Source organism: Mustela erminea, chromosome 7, assembly GCF_009829155.1.
Source record: "Mustela erminea isolate mMusErm1 chromosome 7, mMusErm1.Pri, whole genome shotgun sequence".
Taxonomy (NCBI): domain Eukaryota; kingdom Metazoa; phylum Chordata; class Mammalia; order Carnivora; family Mustelidae; genus Mustela; species Mustela erminea.
The window spans coordinates 29503897-29530098 of NC_045620.1; the positions used below are offsets into that span (position 1 = coordinate 29503897).

A 26202-nucleotide genomic window follows, 5' to 3' on the forward strand; every position below is an offset into this window, starting at 1 on the left:
CCAGTTTCCCATGGGATTAAGCCCCAAGTGTACACAATGGTAACTGGCTTGATAATGCCCACTATATTGGTTGCATAAGTTTCTCTCACTTTCCCACTCTTCTACCAGTGTTTTTTAAAAAAAGATTTTATTTATTTATTTGAGAGAGAATGAGCGAGAGCACAGGAGCAGGGGCATAGACAAAAGGAGAAGGAGACCCCGCTGAGCAAGGGGCCCGATGCAGGACTCGATCCCAGGACGCAAAGATCATGACTTGAGCCAAAGGCAGACACTGAACTGACTGAGCCACCCAGGTGCCACCCTACTAGTATTTTTTTTTTAATCTCCCAAATAAACTATTTGCAGTCAAGTCTTTGTCTCAGGATAGGCTTCTGGGGGCACAGAAATTGAAACGTCTCCTCCCCAAACAGAAACAGCTTGAGTCATGCCTTGTCTGCTGCAATAAGATCTGTGTGTTTGGGGGGGAGGGTCCACATGTGACTCCCCATAGTCCAGCAACAAACAAATAACACTCACAAACAAATTACTGGAAGAGGGATGAAAGAACCTCACTAAATAAAAACTCACATTTGGAACAGGTGAGAGAGAGAACAGAAGTAGCCACCAGTTCACAGTGCAGCCTACCCCTCTCCAAGGCAGGAGCAGCGAGTGCTCTTGGCTTTGGCAGCAGACAACATCCTTGTTCAGTCCATCTCACTGTCTCCGGGCTATTCTCTGTGCTCATCTCTCTTGTTCATTGTCCTCCATGGCCATTTCTAAAGGGTTTCTGGCATGGATTCCTCTTCTGAATTCTGTACAACATGAGCAGCTCATTTCCTATCCATGTGAAATCTGAAGCCTGAAGAAGCTGTAAGGCCATATCAGCCATACTAGTCTGATTATAAGACTCACCTGGAATTCTTATTAAATACATAAATTCCCAGCACTGCTTTTTTACCTTTCTGAAGGAGAAGATCCTGGAAAGTTTTCTTGTCTGGATTTCCTAGAGAACAGAACAAGAGGCAAAGGTTTCATGGTAGGGTCTTAATGGGAAGTGCTATCCCAAAGCAAAAGCTAGAGACAAAAGGGAAGGAAGGAAAACAACTGAAAGGTGGTCTATTTTTTAGCTCACTGTAGTTGCTTAGTTACAAGGGAGTCTTCTTAAAAAGTTATGCAAATGCACCATATTTTGAAATGGTCCACTGTGCGGTGAAAGGGAAGGATTATTTGCTGGTTCCTTCCTCTTACCTTGCACTGGCCGACGTTCACCTGTGGGGTGTTAACTCCCTCACGGCCTGGGATTCTTTCCCACTCTCCCCGAAGGGGAGGCCAAGTTCCTTGACGGACAGGTTCATGAAATCATGGTTGGTGGGAGAACAGCAACTTCCTCAAGTGAGGAAGTGCAGGCAGAGAACAATTAATTCACAGGATTTGGAGGTTAAGGGATGATAGTCAAGATATTTGACAAATAATACATGCACACCGTTGAATGAGAAATTATTATAGGACAAAGAAAATGAATACTTATATTGATGACATCAAAAACCAAGATTCTCAGACCAGGAGAAAGGAAATATGAACATAAACTCCAAGAAGTTAAGTACTACTCTGTAGTCCTTTTGCTCTTTAATTTTAATTTATTTTTAAGATTTTATTTATTTGAGAGAGAGAGAGAGAGAGAGAATGAGAGAGAGAGAAAGAACAAGCATGGCAGGGGGAGGGTCGGAGGGAGAAGCAGATTCCCTGAAGAGCAGGGAGCCTGATGTGGGACTCAATCCTGGGACTCCAGGATCATGAACTGAGCCGAAGTCAGTCACTTAAGCAACTGAGCCACCCAGATGCTCCGACTCCATAGTCTTTTAAAAAAATATATTTAATTAATCTCTACCCCACAATGTGAAGTTTGAATTCATGACCCCAAGACCAAGAGTTGCATGCTCTTCTTACTGAGCCAGCCAGGTGCTCCACAACTCTGTAGTCTCAAATTTAAATTTGGGTATGAACCTTCAGTATAAACCCAAGTTATATTTTCTTTTAAAAACAAAAAAGATTATTTTCTAGCTCCATATACTTAAGATTTTATTTGTTTATTTGAGAGAGAATGAGAGAGAGATATCCTTAGCAGGGGTAAGGGTAGAGGGAGAAGCAGACTCCCCACTGAGTAGGGAACCCAATGTGGGACTTGATCCCAGGACTCTGGGACCATGACCTGAGCCAGAGGCAGATGCTTAACTGACTGAGCCACTCAGGCACCCTTGCTCTGAATACTTAAAAAAAAAAAAACCCAAGCCACCAAGTCACTGAGAATGAGTACCCATAGCATCCAGATTGTGGTCTCTAAATAGTATTTTTCTCTAAAAGGAACCAAGGATACTTGAAGAAATGTCTGAGTTCTTATCTGGAGCAGAGAATGTACAAGAAGAGCCTGAAACATCTTGTATTTGAAATAAAAAAATGAAACAGACAAACCTACAGAATATTACTGTAGGAAACAACCTTTAGCACATAGGAAAAATTGAACATCAAAAATGAATTGTCGGGACGCCTGGGTGGCTCAGGTGGTTGAGCGGCTGCCTTCGGCTCAGGTCATGATCCCAGCGTCCTGGGATCGAGTCCCACATCGGGCTCCTTGCTCGGCAGGGAGCCTGCTTCTCCCTCTGCCTCTGCCTGCCTCTCTGTCTGCCTGTGCTCGCTTGCTCTCTCTCCCTCTATCCCTGACAAATAAATAAATAAAATCTTAAAAAAAAAAAAAATGAATTGTCTTCCAGTGAACTGAAAGACATCAAATATGTTGTTTGTGAGTTCATGATGATATCCAAAACAATAAAAATTACAAAATGCTTTGGTCAAGTTTGGAGGATGCCAGGCAATCATTTCATTATCCTGAATACTGCTACATAAAGGAAATAAGCACTTGTGCTTCTATTCCATGAACTATATCTCAGAGCAACTAAAGAGTCGACAAGGGAATGTATTCTTTATAGAACAATTACAGCTGATAAACCTATAAAGGATGAGAGATTAAATGAAATACTAGAAATAATAAATACTAGAATTAAAATGAAATAACGGTTCCAGGCTAGTTCTCTCAAATACAATATCCTGTGATAAAGGAAAAATTCTGTATTTGCTTTGTTCAATGGCGTAGGCATTGTAGCTGTTGAGCACTTAAAATGTGGCTAGTGTGACTAAGGAATTAGATTTCTAATTTTGTTCAATTTTCATTGCATTTAAATAGCTGCATGTGGCTAGTTGCTATTGTATTGAACATTACAGTTCTAGGGCATGATTATCTTCGGCTGCTGAAATCACTGGATGAAAGACTGGTGGGGAATTTACAATGCATAGATTAGAATTACTACCCCCGAATTTACTGATCCATCCTAAAAATCACAAAAAGAGACAAACAGACATCATGTCATCTGAGGTGATACAACGGGAAATATGTAACACCTCCCATGAAATATTCTTGTCAAAAATATCAAACCTAGGGGCACCTGGGTGGCTCAGTGGGTTAAAGCCTCTGCCTTCGGCTCAGGTCATGATCCCAGAGTCCTGGGATCGAGCCCCACATCAGACTCTCTGCTCAGCAGGGAGCCTGCTTCCACCTCTCTCTCTGCCTACCTCTGCCTACTTGTGATCTCTCTCTCTGTCAAATAAATAAAATATTTAAAAAAAATATATCAAACCTAAATCTGATTCAGCTTCTAGATCTAACTACCAGTTTTGGAAATACACAGAATAGGAGCACATGATATACACCATAGCAAAAGAGATCAGCAAAACCTAGAATGTGGTAAACTCCTCAAGACAAACAATATGATTTTGTATGATAATCAAATAATTGTAGGGGTACCTGAGTGGCTCAGTCTGTTAAGCATTTGCCTTAGACTCAAGTCATGATCTTAGGATCCTGGGATGGAGGCCCACACTGGACTCAGTGCTCAGTGGGGAGCCTACTTTTCTCTCTGCGCCCCCCCCAACTGCTCATGCTCTTTCTCTCTTTCCTATATAAATAAATAAAATCTTAAAAAAAAAAAAAACAATTTTAAGGGAAAAGAAGTGGGAGGGGATGAAACCTATGGATCAGAGAGACTTTGTTTAGAATCAACTGTGTCTTCTCCTGGGGCCCCCAGAAAGCAGAATCTGTAGTAAAGCTATGTGCAAATACTTTATTGAAGAGACAAGAATGAGGGACAATAAGTGAAACAGAGGAGCACCAGAAGGCACGATCAAGTTGGCCACCACGAAGAGTGATTTCTTAATCCCACAACTTTGTGAGAAGTTACATATGCTGTGTCTTCAGACTGTTGATCTGCGCATGAAAGGGAAAGCAATTGTCCATTGGTTCTCATCTTTGTTGGTTAAAGTTTGCTTCAGAGAGGTTTTTTTTTTGTTGTTTTTTGTTTTTTTTAAGATTTTGTTCATTTATTTGACACAGAGAGAGAGATCACAAGCAGGCAGAGAGGCAGGCAGAGATATGGGGAGGAAGCAGGCTCCCTGCTGAGCCAACCCCAGACCCCTGCGATCATGACCTGAGCCAAAGGCAGAGGCTTAACCCACTGAGTCACCCAGGTGCCCCTGCTTCAGAGAGTTTTAAGTCCCTGGCACTTTTGGGTTGTAAATGTCAAGCAGATTTCTACAATGTTCCACACTGCAGCATTAAACAGAAGCCCTGAAGAAAGGCCAGGCTACACCTGCGTGTAGCTGGTTGGAGCCTGTGCAGGACTGATCTGGGCAGCAATGGCTGGATTAAGTGACGTGAGCCCAAGAGGATCTGGAGTTATGCACAGAGATGTTTGATATAAACTACTTAAAAAAGAGAGAGAGAGCGAGCAGGAGAGGAAATGAATTGGGGGAGCTTGAATGCTACTGAATTTTGACTGGATATATCTGGTGACATTAAGGAATTATTGTTACATTGTTAACTTTTTGTATGCCTATGGTACAGTGCTTATGACATTTCTTCAAGGCTTATCTTTTAGAAATCCATACTAGAGTATTTACACATGAAACAATACGGTGTCTGGAATTTTCTTCAAAATAACGCAGTTTCTAAGGGAGAGTGTGGATGGAGGCACAGCTGAAAAAGACCGGCTGTGAGTTACGGGCTGGTTTTAAAAACATCCACTAACGCTAATATTCCTCCCTTCCAAAAGCAGAATCTAATTTCTCTCAACTTGAATGTGGATGGGACTTAGTGACTTAATGAATACAATGTGGTGGAGGTGATCTTGTACGTCTTCCAAGACTGTTATAAAAGTCACTGCAACTTCCGCCTTCCTCTCTTTTGGCTCACTTGCTCTGGGGGAAGCCAGCTACCATGCTGTGAGGATGCATCAGCTGCTCTGCAAAAGGGCCAAGTGGCAAGAAACAGATGCTTCCTGGCAACACCTTCCCAGCCAGAGGTGAGGGTCACCTTGGAACAGATCCTTTAGCCCCAGCTAAGGCTGCAGATGTCTGCAGGCCAGGCCAACAACATGACTGCAACCTCATGACCAATCCTTAGCCAGAACAACTCTAAAGGCCTAAAATCCTGACTCTCAGAAACTGTGCAACATCATCAATGTTTATTACTGTTTCAATTTGCTAAGTTTGGGGTAATTTGTTATACAGCAGTGGTCAAATGAAATAAGTTAATAATTGTTGAAGCTGGGTGTTGAGCTCATCGTACTCTTCTTATTTTGGTACATGTTTGAGATTTTCCATGATAAAAATTAAATACTGAATTCCTGTATTATATTTTCATATAAATCCTTTCCAAGTGGATCAAAGACTATCTGTAAGAAAGCAAAAATTCCTAACAAATTATCATCTTCGTTACCTCAAGGTAGGGAAGGATTTCTTAGGCCAGACATGAAAAGCATAGACTATCAAGAAAACACTGATAAGTTCATACACTGAAGATAAGAGCTACTTATTGGATGATACTATAAAGAAAGTGAAAAGATAAGCCACAATCTGGAAGGAGATACTTGTTACATATACAATAAAAAAGATCTGGTTATATATGTGACTCCTACAAATCCGTAAGAAAAAGATAGGCAATCCAATAGAAAAATGGGCAAAGGATATGAATACTCAGTTCACAGAAGGGAAGACCTAATGGCCAATGAACAAATAAAAAACGGATCCACTGATCAGTAGTATCTGCTTCTCTGTGTTTGTCCCCACACTAATTAACACTCCCTCTCCTAGCAGCCCTCAGAAATGGCTGACTGGAGTTGCTATATAAATACCCTCAAATACTCTAGCCTTCTTGCCTCTCTGAGGCATGTGTCCTATTCCACTTCCCAGTTTCCCCTGTGGAATTCCCCTGGAATTGTTCACACTAGTCACTGGCTTGGTAACACAACTCTGTATTATTGACTGCCTTCCCTTCCCTGTCTCACTTCTGTACTCCGCTCCCTGTTCCCTGGGATTACATCCCACATTAATCTTGAATTCTTGCCTCGGGGCTTTCTCCTGGGGGAACCTAAACTGAGTGTTCAAGCTTCCTTGCCAGTATCACACTGAGTCTGAGCCCTGGCAATTCTGTGGGAACTTTACACATGAAAAAAATCTATAGCTTTGAAATGCATAGCGGAGAAAGGGGCCTGATGGCTTTAAGCCAGCCCTAAGGGTGGGGGGCCCACACCATGGCCATAGGTATACTCTTCAAAGCTGCCCCAAGCCCAGAACTCTGCAGGTCTGCTTTCTTTCTGCCCTCGTTGAACCTTGTCCATAATCAATGTCCTTGGCCCTGACTTGCTGAGGTTCATAGCTAAACTCTCTCTGTTGCTTGAGTCATTTTTGATATGCTGATCTGGCTTTAGACTGTTTAACTTGGTAAACACTGCAATCTGGGTCACAGGCCAGGTTTTTTTGGTGAGCTGGTTCTGTACACATGGTTATCTGCCACCCATCCCCCACACTGGGGTTCTGGCCATGGTCATAGTACAAGTGAACATAAGAACCATTTCCCTGTAATGAAGCCTGCATTGCTGCCAGTGGCTTCTCAGATGATGGGGGTTGGTGCCAGTGGCTTGGCAGCAACATGAGATGGGGACCTCTGTGTGGGCATAAGAAATCTTGATCACAACAGTCTGTATCAGTGCCTTGGGTGAGCCCTAGGAATAGAGATGGTGCTTTTGGCTGTACCAGGACAGTGAGCTTTGATGGGAATCAGCTTAGAGAGGAGTTGGCTTCACTATGAGCCAAGGCAGGAAACAAGGCAATGGATATCCTCCATGGGTTTGCCATATTGTCTTGGTTGTAATATCTTCTGTTATGGTGTTGGGTATGTGTATGGAGACTTCCAAATTCTTGTGGCCTATATTAATTACCTATTGCTGTGAGACAAATTGCCCCCAAATTTAGTAGCTTACAACAATTTATTATTCTCACAGTTTTTGTGGGTCAGAAATTCAAGAACAGCTTGACTAGGCAATTCTGGCTCAGGGTCTTTTGTGAGGTCTCAGTTAAAATGTTGGCGGGGACTGCTGTCACTTGAAGCCCTGATGGGCGAAAGGATCCATTTTCAGGTTGACTTTCACATGTTTGTTAAGTATGTGCTAGTTCTTGGTGGCAGGCCCTAGTTCCTCTCCACCTGTGCCTCTCCATGGGCTGTTCAAGTGTCCTCCTGACGTGATGGTTGGTTTCCTCCAAAGCAAGTGGAGAGGGACAGGGAGGAGAGGGACAGGGGGAGGGAGAGGGAGAAGAAGGAGGAGCTATCCTGTGTATGACCTAGCCTCAGAAGTCAAGTAGCATAATTCTACCACATCTTTATTTGTTAGAAGAGAGTCACGAAGTCTGGCCTCTATTTTACAGAGAGGAATTAAACTCTAAATTTTAATGAGAATATTAAAGAATTTGTAGCCTTTTTTTTAAAGCACCATATTGCTTCTACTTTAAAGCTAACTATAACTTGGATTATAAGGTCTTTTCCAGCTTCTATTTCTGACTAACTTCATTTTTCTATTCTTTCCTTATGGAAGCAGTAAGATTTAAATCATCAGTTGGGGATATAGTATGGTCAACTTCTATTTCTTTAATTAATAACTAGAATGCTTGTCTGTTCCTCAATCCCTCTCTCCTTTCTAGTGAATTAGCTAGGAAACCTGGGGCTTATTCAATCTAAAGTGGCCATTCCAATTTCCAAGTCGGCTGAGCCAGCGCTGTACAGTTAACCTGTGAAAAGGAAGACATTTGGAGACGACCCTGGTTGACAGACTGTCCTGCTCATCTCCAGGGTTGTGGTGAGAAGAAATACTGCCAGGTCATGGTGGTCATGAAAATGCATGGCTCAGCTCTCCTGTTGGGGGGACTGTCATTGACTAGAAACCCAGCCGCTGCCCCTCTGGTTCTGCCACTGCTTCTGTGCTGGCTGTGCAGGCCCATTCCTGAGACATGCACGGCTACTCCAGCTAGCAACTCTGGCCCCAGTAATCCCCTTTGGCCTGGACAAGCCTTTTTCAGAACTGCACCACAGTCTTAGACTCTTCGTAACCAGTCTGTCCTTCCCACTTCCCCTCACAGCTGTTGGATTTTTCTTTCAGTCTGAATCTTCTACTTGCTTTTTCCTCTTTCCTTCCCTTTTTTTTTTTTTTTAAGATTTCATTTATTTATTTGACAGGCAGAGATCACAAGTAGGTGGAGAGGCAGGCAGAGAGAGAGGAGGAAGTAGGCTCCCCGCTGAGCGGAGAGCCCGATGCGGGGCTCGATCCCAGGACCCTGGGATCATGACCTGAGCCAAAGGCAGAGGCTTTAACCCACTGAGCCACCCAGGCACCCCTCTTTCCTTCCTTTTTATCCCTCTCAGATATTTCTCCTAGTAAGTCTCTTGCAGGTCTGTTTGGACATTTCTTGATCTCCCAGGCATACACAGTGCTGGAGTTGGTTCCCACTGGCTTGGGAGAGCAGGTCTGTATATCTTCCTGATTCTATATTCAGTGACATCACGTTGGTAGCTGAAATAGGCCATGGTGGGAGTATTTACACACAGAAATCAACAAATGCTACCTGTGAGGGTGTTTTCCTCCAAGAGAGCTGATTGATAAACATTTATCAGTATATCTCTGGTGTATACCCAACAGAAATGTGTATGTATGCTCACCTAGAGACTTGTACTGGATTCTTAGGCTGTTCATAGCATCATTAATCATAGTTGCCTCAAACTGGAAACTGCCCAAATGTCCATCAGCAGTAGGACAGATAAATAAACTTTCAGATTATGGCATATATACGTTTAACTAGTAGACTATAAAAATAAAAACAAGGGGCACCTGGGTGGCTCAGGCAGTTAAGCGTCTTCTTTCAGCTCAGGTCATGATCTCAGGGTCCTGGGATTGAGCCCCATGTCAGGCTCTATGCTCAGTGGGAAGTCTGCTTCTCCCACTCCCTCTGCCCCCTGGCTTGTGCTCTCTCTCTATCTCAAATAAATGAATAAAATCTTTGAAAAAAGTAAAATTAAAAAAGATTCAAATTATTTATACAACAATATGGATGAATTTCACAAACATAATGCTGAATGAAAGAGTCTAGACACAAAAGACTCCATACTATAGTATTGCATTTATATAAAGTGAAAAACTGGCAAAAAGAGTACATAATGTAAGAGGTTATCAGAGTGGCTCCTGCATGGACATAGTGACTAGGAGGGTCCAAGAGGGATCCTATGAATTAATTTTTGACCAAGACCCTAGTCATATGTTTACTTAAAAAAATTCATTGAGCTATATATGGATGATCTCTTCACTTTTCTGTATACATGTTATACTTCAACAGAGAGTTTATAAAAAAAATTATATATGATTAGATATTCCATAAAGGCAGTGATTTTAAAAAAATAAAAAATTTTAAGGGCACTTGGGTGGCTCAGTTGGCTAAGTGTCTGATTCCTGATTTCAGCTCAGGCCATCTTTGGATGGAACCCTGCATCAGGCTCTGTGCTGGGTGTGGAGCCTGCTTAAGATTCTCTCTCTCCCTCTCCATCTGCCCCTCCCACATTCAATGTGGGGTTTGAACTTACAACCCTAAGATTCAAGAGTTGCATGCTCCACTGACTGAGCTGGCCAGGTGCCCCTGAGTAATATTACATGTAAATATTAGATATATATATATCTAATATCCATATATATAATAAATATATACATATATAAATATATATCATGTTTTGTCTATCTGTTCATCTGTTGATGGACATTTAGGTTGCTTCCATCTCTTGGCTATTGTGAACAATGCTATAGTGAATATGTGTGTACCAATATCTCTTCAAGATCCTGCTTTCAATTATTTTGGATATATATCCACAAGTGGCATTGCTGGGTTATATGATAATTTTTTTTTTTTTTTTTTTACAGTGGGCTCCACACCCAATGTGGAGCTTGAACTCACAACCCTGAGATCAATAGTTGCATGCTCTACCAACTGAGTCAGCCAGGCGCCCCATGATAATTCTTTTTTTAATGTTCGGAACTGTCGAACTGTTTTCCACAGTGCACTACCATTCCCACTAATACACAACAGTTCCAATTTCTCCATATTCTTGCCATTTGTTATTTTCTATTTTGTTTTGATAGTAGTCATCCTAATGAGTGTGAAGAAAGGAAGAGATTTTTATATGCTTTTTTACTGTTGCCTCCACAGAGCCTAGATCAGTCTCTATTAGTTGTAGAAGTGAATGAACTGAATGAGTTGAGATCCTGTATAAAGTTGTGTAGTGGGCTGAATAGTGGTTCTCCTCAAGATGTGTTCATATCCTAATCCCCAGAACCTATGATTATTACCATATTTGGGAAAAGGGTCTTTGTAGATGTAATTAATTAAGGATCTTGAGATGAGACAATCATCCTAAATTATTGAGATGGGCCCTAAATCCAATGACAAGTGTCCTTATAAGAGACACAGGAGAAAACAATATAGAAGAGAGGGCAATGTGATGACAAAGGCAGACATTGGAGTGATGTGGCCACAAGCTAAGAAGGCCAAAGAATGCCAACTTCCATCAGAAGCTGGAACAGGAGGGATTCTCCCCTAGAGTTTCCAGAGGTAATGAGCCCTGCTGACACTCTGATTTTAGACTTCTTGTCTCCAGAAGCATGACAGAATAAATTTCTGTCAGTTTTTGTTTTTGCCACTGAGTTTATGTTAATTTGTTACACAGTTACAGGAAACTTAGGAAGGTCAGTTGTCTTTTAACTCTATTACTGTTTTTTTTTTCTTTTTTTAAAAAGATTCTATTTATTATTTGTTATCTGTTTTTTTAAAAATATTTTACTTATTTATTTGACAGAGATCACAAGATTTTATTTATTTATGTTTTTATTTTTTTAAAGATTTTATTTATTTATTTGACAGACAGAGATCACAAGTAGGCAGAGAGGCAGGCAGAGAGGGGGAAGCAGGCTCCCCGCTGAGCAGAGAGCCCTGATCATGACCTGAGCAGAAGGCAGAGGCTTTAAACCACTGAGCCACCCAGGCGCCCCTCTATTACTGTTCTCATAATATCTTATCTATGCACAGGAGAAAACTTTTGTTTCTCTACTGTAGAAATCTGAGAGCTAGGGCATGCATCCAACTCATCTAACAGAAAGTTCAAGTTCTCTGCCTTTAAATTGGTGATCTCCTCTCAAGATTGGGTCTTGTCCTTCATGTTGATATCAAGGCCATTTCCTATATTCGTGGGTCTTGCATATGGAGGCCACCAGGAGCTCAGCCAACAGCTAAGGTGGCTAACCCTGTGCTCCTAGATCAAGGATTCCTAAACATTTTCCTGTAGAGCCTGGCAAGGGGTGTTGGGATTTTTATATTTGTAAGTTGACCTACCCCTCACAAGGAAGTTGCTACCCTGTGGAGCTTCCTTCTTACCTAAAACCCTCCCAGTTGTGTTTATTCCAAACCTTCAAGATCAACCTTCTTCACAGGCCATATAGTACCTTATATGTTAGGTAAGATCCTGATATCTATAATCAGGGAATTGCTTTGTTCCACGCAGACTAAAAGTGTAAGAAGATCTCTGACATATGAAAAAATGATGATGTGTCAAATAGCGCAGACGAGGTCCTGTGATACTCAGGGAAGGTCAGACAGCTGATAAGATAGATCTTACTGGGGCAGCCTTCATCCTTGCAACTGAGTGCTCATAGATATCCATTGTATATGGTAGACTGATGCCTCCCCTAAGCTTCCTTTATTGGATCCTTTTTACAGCTGTGCATACTGGCTAGCAGCTAAATGAGATATATATACAAAACATGGCTCTCTGGCCTCAAGGTGGAATCAGCTCTATGATATAATCCATGTCCCAAGGCTCTCCATAGGATCAGGCTGAAGCTTAACTCCAGATAAGACCACATCCTGGCTTAGCTCCCTTCCCTGTTCTGTTCTGCTTCCTTTATTGCCTTTCTCCAGAAAGCATTCTCATAAAAAATTATGTACTCAAATTACACTTCAGTCTCTGCTTATCAGAAACTGACCTAAGACAACACATGAGTAAAAGCTAAAAAACTATAGAACCATCCATGTCCCTGACCTGGAGATTAAAGCAAAGATATAGAAAATGAGGACATGAAATCAGAGAGAGCAAAGGGCTACACAAACAGAGAGAATGCCTTTCTTGAGTGGGAAAAAAAAAAAAAAGAGCAGAGGTAACGTCAAACTATCCTAGAGGATACAAACCTCCTTAGGCATGTAATTAGAGCAGTTCCAGGAATTCTTTGCTACAGACATTAAAATTTCCAGGTGGTAGTGGTTCAGTTTTGCTGTGGGGAATAAAGGAAAAGGTTAGTTCCACTTCTGGCCTAGAGGAGTAGGGCGAGCAGTATCTCCTGTAGCCAGGTCATGGTTTCATGTGAACCACCTCCATCTGACTGGGTCCTTGCCAGACAGCAGGGCAATGTCTTCCATTTCCCTACCTCATCCTACACAGTCCTTGTAGGATACTGTAGCCAAAACCACCTGCAAACCAGAAAGCCAGTGGTAAGGCCTAGACCAAACAATACATTTCATACAGGAATAGGAAGGATGTGTGGGTGTAGAACTGGGGTAAGGCTGGAGGCTGGGGTGCTGCTAAGCTTCATGAGGCTTGACGTGGTTGCCCAGGAAGGTAGGTCAGGACCTGGGCATGAGGGTGGGGGTATATTCTAGAATCAGAATTCTGTGTTCTGTGGTAAAGCTGAAAGTAAGTCACCACAGGTATATGAGGGAATTTCTTTGTTTTCCAGGGAGTGTAGAGTGCTCAAACTCTGAGGCGGCTGCCACAGGAATATTCCTCACAACACAAGGATTGTGTCAGACAATGTTCTGGTTATCTGTTGCTGGGTGGCAAACTGTTCTAAAACTTAGAGGCTTAAACCAACACCCAAGTTACCATTTCTTAGGATTTTGGAAAAGGCACAGTAGGAAACACTTACCTCTGTTTTAGGTAATGAGGAACAGCTCAGATGGCTTCTCCCCTCCATGACTGGTCCCTCAGCAGGGACTCATCAGGGTTCATCTGGGTTCATCAGGGTTCATGTGTCTGGGACATCAGTTCTTGGTGATAACTGGGTCCTTACTTTTCCTCCATGTAGTCTCAGGGTTTTTGCCTCTTCATGTGGTGGTCTCTGTGTGCCATCTTTCTACAGCAAGGTGGAAGAGGGGGAGCAGCTCAGAATTATAATGAGCTTGAAATCAAGGTTACCAGGTATTCCCTAAGCTCATCTCTGTAATTGGCACAGTCACTTCTGCACATTCTTTCATTGGTTAAATCAAGTCACAGGTCCAGTCCAGGTTCCAGGGTCGATGACCACATAAGGTTATACTGTGAGGAGGCAAGTTTCAGGGGGGCCACCAAAGTAACAAACTACCTGAAAAGAACGGCTCTAGGAGCAGATGCGTGTGGGCTGAGGGTGCTCCAATTCCTAATTTTATGCTGGCTTCTCTTCAGAGAGGTTTGAGAACAAAGAGTGGGGTTGTAAGGTAGCCCCGCACTTCCTCCACATTATTAAAGGTGGGGGGGTCTGGTCGGCCACTGGATCAGCCTGAATCAAGAAAGGCTGGGCTCTGTGTGTCTTCACTCTGCCTAGAGGCATTTATTGCGCATAGCCTATGCACTGGTTTCTTAACACACGTGTTACTTCGTTATCCCTACTTTACTGAGGGGAAAGCGAAGGCTGGAACACAGCACTCCTTCAACAGTACGGCACACCACCGTACACACCACGACCAAGACTCCTAGGCCCTTTCTGCCCCGCAGGTAGAGTCGGGGCAGAGCCGGGGGTTCCGGGAGGGCAGTGCTCACCACGGTCGCCCACCAAGCAGAGCGGATGGCTCCCAGGCAGTCAACGGGAAGAGGACGTCTCACGGATGCTAACCTGTCACCGCCGGGCCGCGCGAAGGGCAAAACTGGAGCGCTAATTTGCCTTGAACCCGAGGCGGGAGGGGTTCTCAACAACCCGCACACCCGGGGCCTGAGACCCGCCTCCAAGGCCCCGGGTGCAGGAGGAGGGGCCGCGCGCTGCGCCCCGCCCCCGCACGCACGCTTCGCCCCGCCTGCCGCGCAGCTCTGGCCCCGCCCTCAGGATTGACCGCCCGAGCCACCGTCCGCACGGCCCCGCCCCGCACGGCCAGGCAAAGCGGAGCCGGCCGTGCGGTGTGTGTGTATGTGTTCGCGGGGCGCCGTCTCAGCCCCGGGAAGATGGTGGCGGTGGCGGCGGCGACTCAGGCGAGGCTGAGGAGGAGAACGGCGGCGACGACAGCGCCTGCGGGCAGGAACGGCGGGCAGCGCCGGGACTGGGACGCGACCGGGGCTGGGAGGCCGGGGCTGGGGGCCGGGCTGCGCCTCCCGCGGCGGCTGCTGCTGCTGCTGCTGCTGCTGCTCCCGCCGCTGCTGCTGCTGCCCTGGGCGGCCGAGGCCGCGGCGGCGGCGGCGGCGGTGTCGGGCTCAGCCGCAGCCGAGGCCAAGGAATGTGACCGACCCTGTGTCAACGGCGGCCGCTGCAACCCTGGCACCGGCCAGTGCGTCTGCCCCGCTGGCTGGGTGGGCGAGCAGTGCCAGCACTGCGGGGGCCGCTTCAGGTGAGTGGGGGGTGGTGTTGGAGGGTCGGGCCCAGAGGGAGGCTGAGGCTATGGGGCGCGCGAGATGGTTCCAGGCCGGAGGCAGATGCAGGACAGAAAGTGGGGAGGATAGGGCCGCCCCACGGTGTTTGAGGACCATTGGCTCCCGAGGAGATCATTGTCTCTGGCCAAGGGTCCTCTTGTACCGGAAGATGAACAGATTCTAGGCAAGGGTGGAGGCACCCCAGAGAGGTTTGGGTGCGGCGGGTACAGGAGAAGAAAGCTCAGGGTCCCAAAGAGTATCAAAGCCAGTCCCTGAAACTGGGCCTCTTTCGGATAAACGAGGTATACAGGAAAAGATGAGAGAGCTAGTCTTACTTAAACACTTCCTTTTAACATCCCCTTGTTCCCTAGGGCTTGATGAATTACCCAACTCATTGGAGATTTAGGGTACTCAGAAGGAACAGGGCCCTGGAAGTGATTTGTTGGCTCAAGATAGAGGGGAGAGGTTAGGTTAGGATTGTGAGATATCAGAGATAGAAGAAGGAGTGGTTGTTGGATAGAGGAAAGTGAGAAAACTAGCCTTCTGAAGCTCACTAGAGGCAGCTGATTGGAACTGGGTGGAGAGGGCATAGAAGGAGGTTCTTGTTTGCCCTGGTTTCTGGAGAATATGGAGTTCTGAGTTGGCCTGGTTTGGGACAGTACCTCCTGGAGAGATCATTAAATCATTCATTAGTAGTCATCTATTATTTGCTTTAATTGGGGAAGGATTTCCAGGTAATACACATGAACAAATAGATTAGCCAGACTTTGGCCTAGTCTACATGGAGTTTGGAATACAGCAAGAGAAAGACAGGTACACAGATGACTCTAGTCATAAGAACTACAGAGTCATTCATGCCTTTGGCAGATTTTACGAAAGACTTTTGATGTTAGCTGTGGAGGAGTGGGGAAATACCGAGACTCAGACAGACAGGGTCCCTCCTCTTAGGGGTTTTACATTCTAGGAGGGGGGATACAGGCAGTTAATTGGTAAATAAGCAAATAAAGAAATAAATGAACAAGATAATTTCAGATAACAATGCTGTCAATAAAATAGAACAGGACAGCCTGATAGAGAATTATAACTAGTGAGTTTCTCCTAAAGTTTTAGAAGAAACCTCTCATTTGAAGTGACATTTGATCTGACCTGAATGAGACCTTGGAGAACCTGTGGGAATTCAGGGAGGGAGGTTGTGACTGGCTGTGGGAATGCAAGGAAGACTTCCAGGAGAAAGTGACATTGGATTTGAGCATTTGAAGCAAGTAGGCTTTGGAACTATGTAGCTGGAGAAAAAATTCCAGATGGGAGGAAGGTTGCAAACAAAATGTGGAGGTTTGGAATGGTAGAATTATAGACGCATATAATGTCAGTTTTTCAGGGGAAGAACTCAGAACATTGAGGAGCTGAGCACTTTATTGTTATGGAGAAACCAGGTGCTTTCAAGACCAGTGTGTAGTGCATCTTGGGATGTAACTTACTTAGGGTATTGTGATTTATGAATTACATTAGCCTACATATATTTGTCGAGGGCTGTTCTGGAGTAAATTGTGAGATACAGTGGCAAACAAGACTGACACAGTCCTTCTCTTGTGGAGCTTGTACTCTAGCTTGGGGGTAAGAAATCTAATAATCAATTTATTAGTATTTTGCTTGAGTCTGTGGAGGCAAAGGACGGGGCAAGCAGAGGACTTGACTTAGTTTAAAATGTTAAGACTAGTGGCTGAGTAAGTGACCTTCGAGTTGGGATCTGAGGGGTAGGATAGCACTACCTACGTGAGGGGTGGGGTGCTAAGAGGCCAGCATGTACAGAGGCTTGGGGATGAGGGGCATCATGGCAAGCTGAAGAGAAGGCTGGATAGCTGAGGCAGGGAGCAAACGAGAGCATGGCAAGACTGAAGAGATGGGGGGGGGGGCAGGCCATGTGAAGCCCTGTAGGTTGGGTTGAGAATTTTGACCTTTAGCTCTTGAGCAGTAGAATGGCACAGTTAACTTGCATTTTCATGACATTACAGGCTTTTAGATGGGAGCCAGAGCAGGAACGGCCTTGAAGTTAAGGCCGCCAGAACCTTTTGAATTTGAGGTGGTTCTAGAAGCAAGTGAATAGTTGGTTGTGTCAGATGAGAAACCTTTAAGTTCTGATGAGGCAGTGGGGGCCCAGAGGGTGTAGAGGGACATGCTAGCAAGATCAGTCTTTACTATCCAGAGTAGGTGGACTTATTGTAAGCATGAGAGATGGTGGGCAACTGGGTGGGAGGTGTTGGGCAGGGTCCGGACGGCAGTAATGAGAACCTAGGATAGGCTGTGGGGATGGAGGCAGGGTGCGTCCTAGCTGGTATTGCAGAGGTAAAAGACAGGTCTTGCTTTGAAACTGGTTTGTTCTTGGAAGGGAGAGGGTTGGTGAGGGAAAGAAAACTAGATCCTATCTTGGGTGGCTGAGGGGATAGTAATACCATTAACAGACACAGGGACACAGGAGGAGCAGGTTTTCTACACTGAGATTAGGTGCTTTCAGGGTATCCACTTGGCAGGACAGGCGTAAGTGTTGGAGGTCATCTTGATATAGAGGGACACAGCCAGGGAGAAAGAGCAGGTCTCTCTCATCCAGAAGATCGGAGAAGAGCCACTTGTTGTGGGGAATAAGCAGTCCTGACACTGGTTGTCTCAGATGGAGTCATGCGTGAGTGGAGGGACTCCCCTGGTTATCGTGGATGCTCCATTTAAGCGGGTTCAAGCTGGTGGCGGTGCTGTCTCCTGGGCAAATAGTTATGACTTTGGTTCCGATGACTCTGGTATATTTTGTGGGCTTCTGGAATTTGCATTTTTTAAAATAAATGTAAGAGGAATTTAACGTCTCTGGCCTTTTAAAAAACTTTCATTAAATTGTTAGTGGAAGGATTATTTTAGGGAAAGACTGTAATGTTGGTTTTGATTATAGTGGTACGTGTCTTCATTTAACTCACAGACCTCTTTGTTATTAAACGAAGAGACATTCAAATGAATACCTTTCTGGTATGGATGGCATCAAGGCAGTGTGTTTTAAAATCTTTTTAGTTCCATAAATTTTGTGTTATAGTTGTTGTTAGAAAGTCTTTCCTAGTAATTGAAAGGAATGTAGGATAAGAGGATTAGATCTCCCCCAAGTTATCACTGAATGCATAGCATATGCCGGGGATCTGGTCACACATTTTCATATACATTATACCATTTAATCTTCTGAGTGACTCTGGGGGGTGTTGTATGAAATTCGTATTAGTGTATGGTTGCAGGTAGAAAATCACTTAACTTTTTTTCCAAATGAAGGGTACTCCAGAAATGATTACCACATGGGACAATATTATTGGTGTCAGTTTAGTAAAAATAACTGTGGAATCTTTGGAAGACGATTTCTAAAGCAGCCAGTTTCATTCAGTTTTATATTACCGTTCATAATTCAGTGATCATTCTTTTCTACTTGTGACATCACCATGGAAATTTTTCTTCGGATGATAAATACATCCCATCAAATTAGAAATAAAGATATTAAGTCCACTTATGAAATTAATATGCATTTAATTCTTCTGCGTTCCTGAAGTATGGAGAGGATAGACTGGAATAGCCTAGTGAATGGGAGCCTTATAATTACCCAGGATGTTAAGAACTTACCTTCTCTAGAATAAGGAAAGAAGTAGGCATTTACTGAGCATCTATTTTGTTCCTGACATATGGAGTAATGGTAGTAATAGTCCCAACGCTAGCTGCCACCAACAGTTCTCCATTTTCTCCTAGGTTTTGTGTCAAGCGCCTTTTAGAAATTACTCCTTTTATTCCTTAGAGTGAAGTTATTCCCATTTCACAGGTGGGTGAACTGAAGCTTGGAGATACTGAGTAACTTGGACCAGCTCACACAACTTGTGAAAAACTGGTCTGGGATTTGAATTCAGGCCTTGGTAATTCCCACTCTCTTGCTTTCCATTGTGCCATTTGGCCTCTCATTTTCTCTCTTTCTTTCTTTCTTAAAGATTTATTTATTTATTTATTTGACAGAGAGACAGCGAGAGAGGGAATACACACTGGGGGAGTGGGAGAGGGAGAAGCAGGATTCCTGCCTAGTAGGGAGCTGGCTGCAGAGCTCCATTCCAGGACCCTGGGATCATAACCTGAGCCAAAGGCAGCTGCTTAACCGGCTGAGCCTCCCAGGCACCCCAGCCTCTCATTTTCTGAGTCCAGTCACCCTACATGAAATTCTTTGGAAGGGCTGCCTAATGCCATTGAGAAACAGAGACAAAGAAGGAAAAATAGGTTTATTACAACAGTAAAGCCAGGATTAAAAAAAAAGAAAAACAAAACAAAACTTAACTCACTGGAACCTGTTTGGCTACTGGTCAAGGACATAAATACCTATAACTAGTGAAATGAAAATTCTGGAAAATAAAATTTGAAAGAAGAAAAAGGTTAAAAGAAACCCAAACAAACAGAGGGTGTTTATAGTTACAGTAAGTAGTATTTACCTAAAGCCCTAAATTTATGTTCATGAGTCAACTAGGCTTTTCTGTTTTCTCTAGTAGAATATAAGCTCCATGACGACAGGGATTTCTGTCAGTTTTGCTTGTTGTTCTATTCCCAGAGCCTAGAACAGTACCTAGGACATGGTGTGCAATAAATATTTGTTGGATGAAAGAATGAAAAAAGTCATCTTTACCCATATAACTGCCATATCTAGAATAAGGAAAATCTGCCATATCATAAATCTCATGTACTTCATTGTCTTCTGTTTGCTGGGCATCTTTTTGGGGATGTTTTACTGTCACCTCATAGTAAGCTATCTGAGACGAACTTTTATTCTCCTCAAAAAGAGTAGTCTTTCCCTTTATCCTCCCTTATTTCAGTAGTAAATCCTATGTGAGATAACCAAAGGTCAACCATTGGAGTAATCCTTCGCTCTTTGTGTTTATTTTTTGTTTCCGTAAGTCTTAAAATTTTGTTCCTTTCCACTCTTGCTCCTGCTATCCTAGAGCACCTGGCCCTTTACCTCCTTGCTGAGCTTCCTCTCTTTTGCCCTGTCTGATCTCTTTGCACCTCTGGAGTCCATCCTGCACTTTGTCATAGAAATCCCCTGAAAACATGGTGTCACTGTCTTGCTGAGAAACCTTTTTTTCCCTACTCCTCTTATTACCTGTAAAATGACTCTGAGCAGAAGGCTCCTACTGCCTCACACACATTCCTTTCTCTCTACCCAAATTCTTCTGCTTTGTAGTTTTTCCTGCATATTTGCTAAATTTAACAGCTTTCCTCATCCCTGCCCCCAGATTCGTTCTTTTCTACTTATCTAGGTTCTACCTCAAGGCCCATCTTCAGTTCTCTATATCCATAACAGCCAATTCTCCGTAATCATACCCATTATCTTTTTTCTGAGATGAGTCATCAGCCTGTTCAATTCATAGATAGCTTTTGAGTGATTATTATGTGTTAGGTACCATTCACTGCCTTGAGGATATGAAGGTGGATAAGAATCAGGCCTTGGTTTCCCATTGGAGAGCTCATAATTCTGAAGCGAAGACAGCTTTGTGCACAGGCAATTAGAACTTAATAGTAAAAATATGGGCAATATTGTGTACTGGACTAAGATGTGGTGGAGAGACTAACTCTTTTTGAGGGCCATGGTGGAAGGCATCCCAAAGGAGAGACCATTTGGGCAGATCTGAGGTTTAATTGTGAATAGACCGTCTGGGAGAGATGGGCATTCCAGGAGAAAAGAGAGTGTATGTACAATGGCAAAGAATCGTGGGCTGTTGTGCTTACTTAAGTCTATTAGTTTCCTAGGTTGGTTGTAACAAAGTACCACAAACTGGATGGCTTAAACCAACAGAAATGTAATCTCTTACTGTTCTGGAGGTCACAAGCCTGTAATAGTGTCTGCAGGGCCATGTGCTCTCTGAAAGTTCTGAGCGAGAATCTGTTCCATGTCTTTCTCTTAGCTGCTGGAATTGCCAGCAGTCCTTAGCATTCCTTGGCTTGTACATGCATCACTTCAGTCTCTGCCTCCATTGCTTCAGACTCAAGCCGACCTCTCCCCGTCTGTCTCTTCTTTTGTGAGGATGCCAGTCATGTTGGACGTATGAGTATGACTTCATTCTTAGTTTGATCATCTGCAAAGACTGTTTCCAAATAAGGTCACATTTCCAGGTGTTGAGGCCTAGGGCTTCAGCATAACATTTTGTGGGACACAATTCAACCCACAGCCCTTAGAGAACTGAATATAGATGGATGTTGTCGGAGCATAACTTGTGAGGAATGCCTTGGAAAGGTGTGAGACTGGAAGATGTTAATGACCTTCTCTCTTGCTTTCCCATCACCCTTCAACCTCAGGACGCATCTTTGACCTGGGCTAAGCCATCAGGGCATTCCAGCCTCTGGTGGTAATGATTGTTTGGAGGTAGGCATGTGATCCAACCTGACTCAGTCTAAGTGAATCTCAGGGCTTGCTGGAGACTCTCTCCTCTGGATGCTCATGAAGGAGATGCTTTGTCGTCTTCTGCTTTGTGTGCTGAGGAAATAAAACTGCGAGTTATTATAGCTAGTATTGTTGTGAGAGGAGCCCACCTGTGGTCAGAGTAACTTCTAGAAGTGGGAGGATGTCAGAGAAACGGAGCTGGAGACCTGATGACTTTTCTGGATCTCTGGATCAAATGTTGCCCGAAGCTATACTTTTCAGTTTTGATGAGGTGCTGCAGTCCGGGTTTCTTTTAAGGCAGTTACAGTGGGATTTCTGTTTCTTACACTATAGAGCAGTTCCTAACATGCAGACGAACATAGGGCTGGATCATGAAAGTCTTCATATTCGGCACTGAGGAGTTTGAGCCATATTCTCTTAGAACCATGATAGACTGTGGTCTAAATTTGTGACATTTTCTTGCCAAATCTTTTAGTTTTTCAGTGTTGATGGGCACATGATTGGAACCGTGAGTTACCACAGGCAGTGGTTTTAGTTTGTTTCTTTGATACTGTGCAACTCAGTTTGCCAGCTTCCGCCTGGGAATGAGGCTGTTCTCACTGCCCTGTACCTCCCCTCTATTTAGCCAATTTCCTGTGTGAGGGCTTATTAATTTGTATTTCTAAATTGTATTGGGTAAAATTCCTGTCGAGTTTCTTTTTTTTTTTTTTTAAGATTTTATTTATTTATTTGACAGACAGAGATTACAAGTAGGCAGAGAGGCAGGCAGAGAGAGAGGAAGGGAAGTAGGCTCCCTGCTGAGCAGAGAGCCTGATGCGGGACTCCATCCCAGGACTCTGGGATGATGACCTGAGCCTGAGACAGAGGCTTTAAACCACGGAGCCACCCAGGTGCCCTTCAAGGTTCTTTTAGTAACAGATACCCAACTCAGACAAGCTTAAGAGAAAAAATATGGGAGAGATTTATTGGTTCATGTGACAGAAAAGTCAAGGGGATATTGTTGGGTTTGTGTGTGTCTGGATCCAGGGGACCACTTGGTCTCTCTCCCTCCATCTCTCAGCTTTGATATGCCTTCTGCTGGCCTCGTTTTCAGGCAGGCTGTCTTCAGGTGGTGTCTCCAGAAGTTAAATCAAACTGGCTTAGCATCTTCCACTGGAGAAGAATGACCCTTTCTTAGAAGCTTGTTGCAAATAAGCAGTGCTGAGAATCTCACTGGTCCCTTGTCCTTTACTGAAGCAATCTTTGGGGTCATGGGGAATGTCCTGATTCATCAGACCTGACTTGCATACCTGCTGTGGAACTGGAATGTGAGGTCCAGCTCTATTAGATGGAGTAAGTGGCACAGACTGAGAAAAGGGGAGCAGGAAAAGGGAAGGGAACACATACTGTACCGGAAAAGTGGGGCCCATGCTGGGGAGGGAAAAACAGTGACACCCCTGCATATTCCTAGAACCTCCCATTTGGTGAATACTCAATAGGTGTCTGTGAGAAAAATTGGGAATGCTCTGGAAAATACTGTATCAAGTAATGAAATGCCAGCCCCCTAGTTTACCAGGAATTCACTCAGTCATTACTAGGGGTTGTGAGGGTCCCACTATGTGGAATGCATTATGCTGGCTCTTTGAGATTGTCGCAGTGAGGATTGTGCCATACTGAGTTTTAGTCTGGCACTCGAGTTAAGTCACTGAATGGCCGTAATTCGTTCCCTGGTTTTTCAATGGGGGTGGGGGGGATAGAAAATGGGAGGAATCAACAAAATACATGCTTGTATGGTATAAAATTATGTTATGTTGGATAAAAACTTAAGTACGTAAAATACTATATAATAAACATTTGAGGCTTTTTTGCTGATTCCTAGAGGATAGAATTTACTTATTTGGAAAGGTAAAAATAAATTTACTAAGTAAACAGAAAAGTTGAGCCTGATGTCTTAATATAATTGCACATGGTATATGTTTGAAAGCAGATATCTGACATTTAAGCTTTACTTCTGTGAAAGGTTCCCAAGATAGGCTTTTTATTTACTACAGTGTAGAGGACGGATAAATATATAGGAGAAAAACAGAGTATGTATGATTAAAACAGTCTTTCTAATATGATGAACTGACTTAATAAACTTATAGGTTATGTTTATCTTGAGTATTAAGTACAGAAGTAGATATCTGGTACTGTGGCTGAACAGAAATCATACTGGCTTTTCCTTTTAACGCAGTCTGATTTCTAAAACTGAAATGAAAACCACTGTTGTACTTTTCAGAGTATTTGTGTTGGGAGATTTATCAGCTGCTGGCCTATGTTTCTCACTTACACTCTTTATCACTTTGTGATTTCTTCAGTGCATTGTGGCAAAAGTGAGTGCCATCCATATATTGTATTCTTTTTTTTTTTTTTTTTTTTAAAGATTTTATTTATTTATTTGACAGAGAGAAATTACAAGTACACTGAGAGGCAGGCAGAGAGAGAGAGAGAGAAGGAAGCAGGCTCCCTGCTGAGCAGAGAGCCCGATGCGGGACTCGATCCCAGGACCCTGAGATCATGACCTGAGCCGAAGGCAGCGGCTTAACCCACTGAGCCACCCAGGCGCCCCCATATATTGTATTCTAATCTCATTCTTCAGTTCCTGACTCTCTTCCTTCCATTTCCTCCTTCTCCCTGTACTTTCAAACTAGCCCTTTATAATCAGCCAGATGTTGTCTCATTTCCCCTTTTGAGGATGGCTTTCTCCTATTTGTCTTGGCATTTTTCTTTCTTACCATTTTGTGGATGTCCTCTTCCTTTGGATGCTTTTCTTTTAGCACTTGGGACCCTGGTTCTATTTTATTCTCTCAATTTTTAAAAAGATTTATTTATATATTAGAGAGAGAGAATGAGCATGCACATGTGAGCAGTGGGGAGGGCAGAGGAAGAGTATATCCAGTGGACTCCCAGCTGAGCATGGAGCCCAAACCATCTCTTGACTCTGAGCTCATGATCTGAGCTGAAACCAAGAGTCCAGCACTCAACCAGCTGAGCCACCTAGGTGCCCCTTGGTCTCTCAGTTTTTAATTCTCTTAAGTTTTCTGTTTTTTCACGTTAACACTGTGAGTAAACTTTAGTTCTAGCTATTTGTTTACATGTTTACACATCTAGAATTCTCTTGCACTTATAGAAGTTAATTTTAGTCATGGCTGACTTGCCTGTTTATCTTTTTAGAATTTGACATTAATAGTATACAGTTATAAGTTGAATGAATTTTCCAGTTAATTCCTCTTGGTCCTTTGTGCAGTCTAATTAAGAATTTTCTATTTTGTTTACTTGCAAGCCTATAAGCATTAGGGGCTGGGGCTGTATCCGGTGCTCTTAAGAGACATGTAAGTCACCTTTCTTGACCAGTGTTTCCTGTATTTTTTTGATCACACATCCCTTCACAAAAATGTATAATCTTGGGGCGTGGTGGCTCAGTGGGTTTTGAGCCTCTGCCCTTGGCTCAGGTCATGGTCTTGGGGTCCTGGGATTGAGCCCCTCGTCAGGCTCTCTGCTCAGCAGGGAGCCTGCTTCCCCCTGTCTCTCTGCCTGCCTCTCTGCCTGTATGTGATCTCTGTCTATCAAATAAATAAATAAAATCTTAGAAAAAAGTATGCTCTTGTGGACTCTTAGGAATTAAAGAATAATCTTTTTCAAAAAAGTATCCTGTTTTTGATATGATGATTTTAAATAGATTAAAAAGTAATTTCTTAATAAAGACTATAACATACATTTTAAATATAATTTGTAATGGTGGTCACAATATTAAAAGAAAAATTTCATCTTTTCCCTGCTTAACATGTAGAACATGTTGTTTAATGTATTTTAAATTAATTTTTAAGGGAAAGCAAGATTTATAGACAAAAAAATGACACTTAATTTTGGATTGAATTTATATTACAATGCAGATTCTGTGCTAGAAAAGTAGACTTTTCTGTCCTCATGTTTGGTATTTATGCATTTGTGCTTTAAAAATTATGTCTTAGAAATATTTTTTGGTGTTTTTTTTCTAAATCATAAAATGATAGTGGTTTCCAGCTATTTGTAAGCATTTTCTGTGTAAATGGTTTTGTTCAAAATTGAGCAGAAAGGCCAGATTGACTATAATTGTCACTTAATTTTCCCCTTTTAACATTTTTTTTTTGAAGTACTAGAGACATCTTGCAAAGCTATACAAGGATTTTGATCAGAAGGTTTGGCAAGATGATCTTGAGGCAAATTTTCAGAATTAGATTTCTTTTATGCCCTTCTGTAATGTGTATTTAAATATTATGTCCTATGCTTCTCTTTTAGTAGATGCTAGTACTGTCTTTTATTCAGAACATCTTTTGGACCACTGGTTGATAAATATTGACCAACCATGACAGTTGCTTTAAAGTAACTAAATCATTGGTTTATTTTTATTATTATTAATATTATTTTTAAAAGATTTTATTTATTTGTCAGGAAGAGAGACAGAGAGAGCACAAGCAGGAGGAGTGGTAGGCAGAGGCAGAGGGAGAAGCAGGCCCCCTTCTGATCAAGGAGCCCAATGTGAGACTCAGTCCCAGGACTCTGGGATCATGACCTGAGCCGAAGGCAGACACTTAACTGACTGAGCCACCCAGGTGCCCCTAAATGGTTGCTTTAAAGGAATTATGTTTGGTGCTGGCTCAGTTTCTGGCTAACTTTAACTTCCTTATAATATGAAACATTTCAAACTTATGGAAGAGATACAAAGAGTAATGAAATG

The 26202-nt window shown here is 43.1% G+C and overlaps 1 protein-coding gene and 1 long non-coding RNA gene across 5 annotated transcripts in view; one reads left to right on the forward strand and one right to left on the reverse strand.

Annotated features, from left to right (window-relative positions):
• Nucleotides 1–263: 263 nt before the first annotated feature.
• On the reverse strand, nt 264–14567 carry LOC116595194. 2 transcript variants are annotated; one of them, XR_004287559.1, is made up of 5 exons: nt 14313–14567; nt 13371–13577; nt 12637–12719; nt 938–982; nt 264–847 (listed from the first exon to the last, which is right to left on the reverse strand). It is a non-coding gene; the product is annotated as an uncharacterized LOC116595194 (long non-coding RNA). The 2 variants fall into 2 exon arrangements; XR_004287558.1 differs by having other exon boundaries at nt 264–982; nt 14313–14563.
• The window catches only part of ATRN (attractin), a 148365-nt gene continuing 136683 nt past the window's right edge, over nt 14521–26202 (forward strand). For 2 of the 3 annotated variants that reach the window (XM_032351274.1, XM_032351275.1), the window contains exon 1: nt 14636–15015. In XM_032351274.1, the coding sequence (XP_032207165.1) occupies nt 14636–15015 (380 nt within the window). Of the gene's footprint in view, nt 15016–26202 lie in introns of all 3 variants that reach the window. The other variant, XM_032351276.1, reaches the window with a different exon arrangement.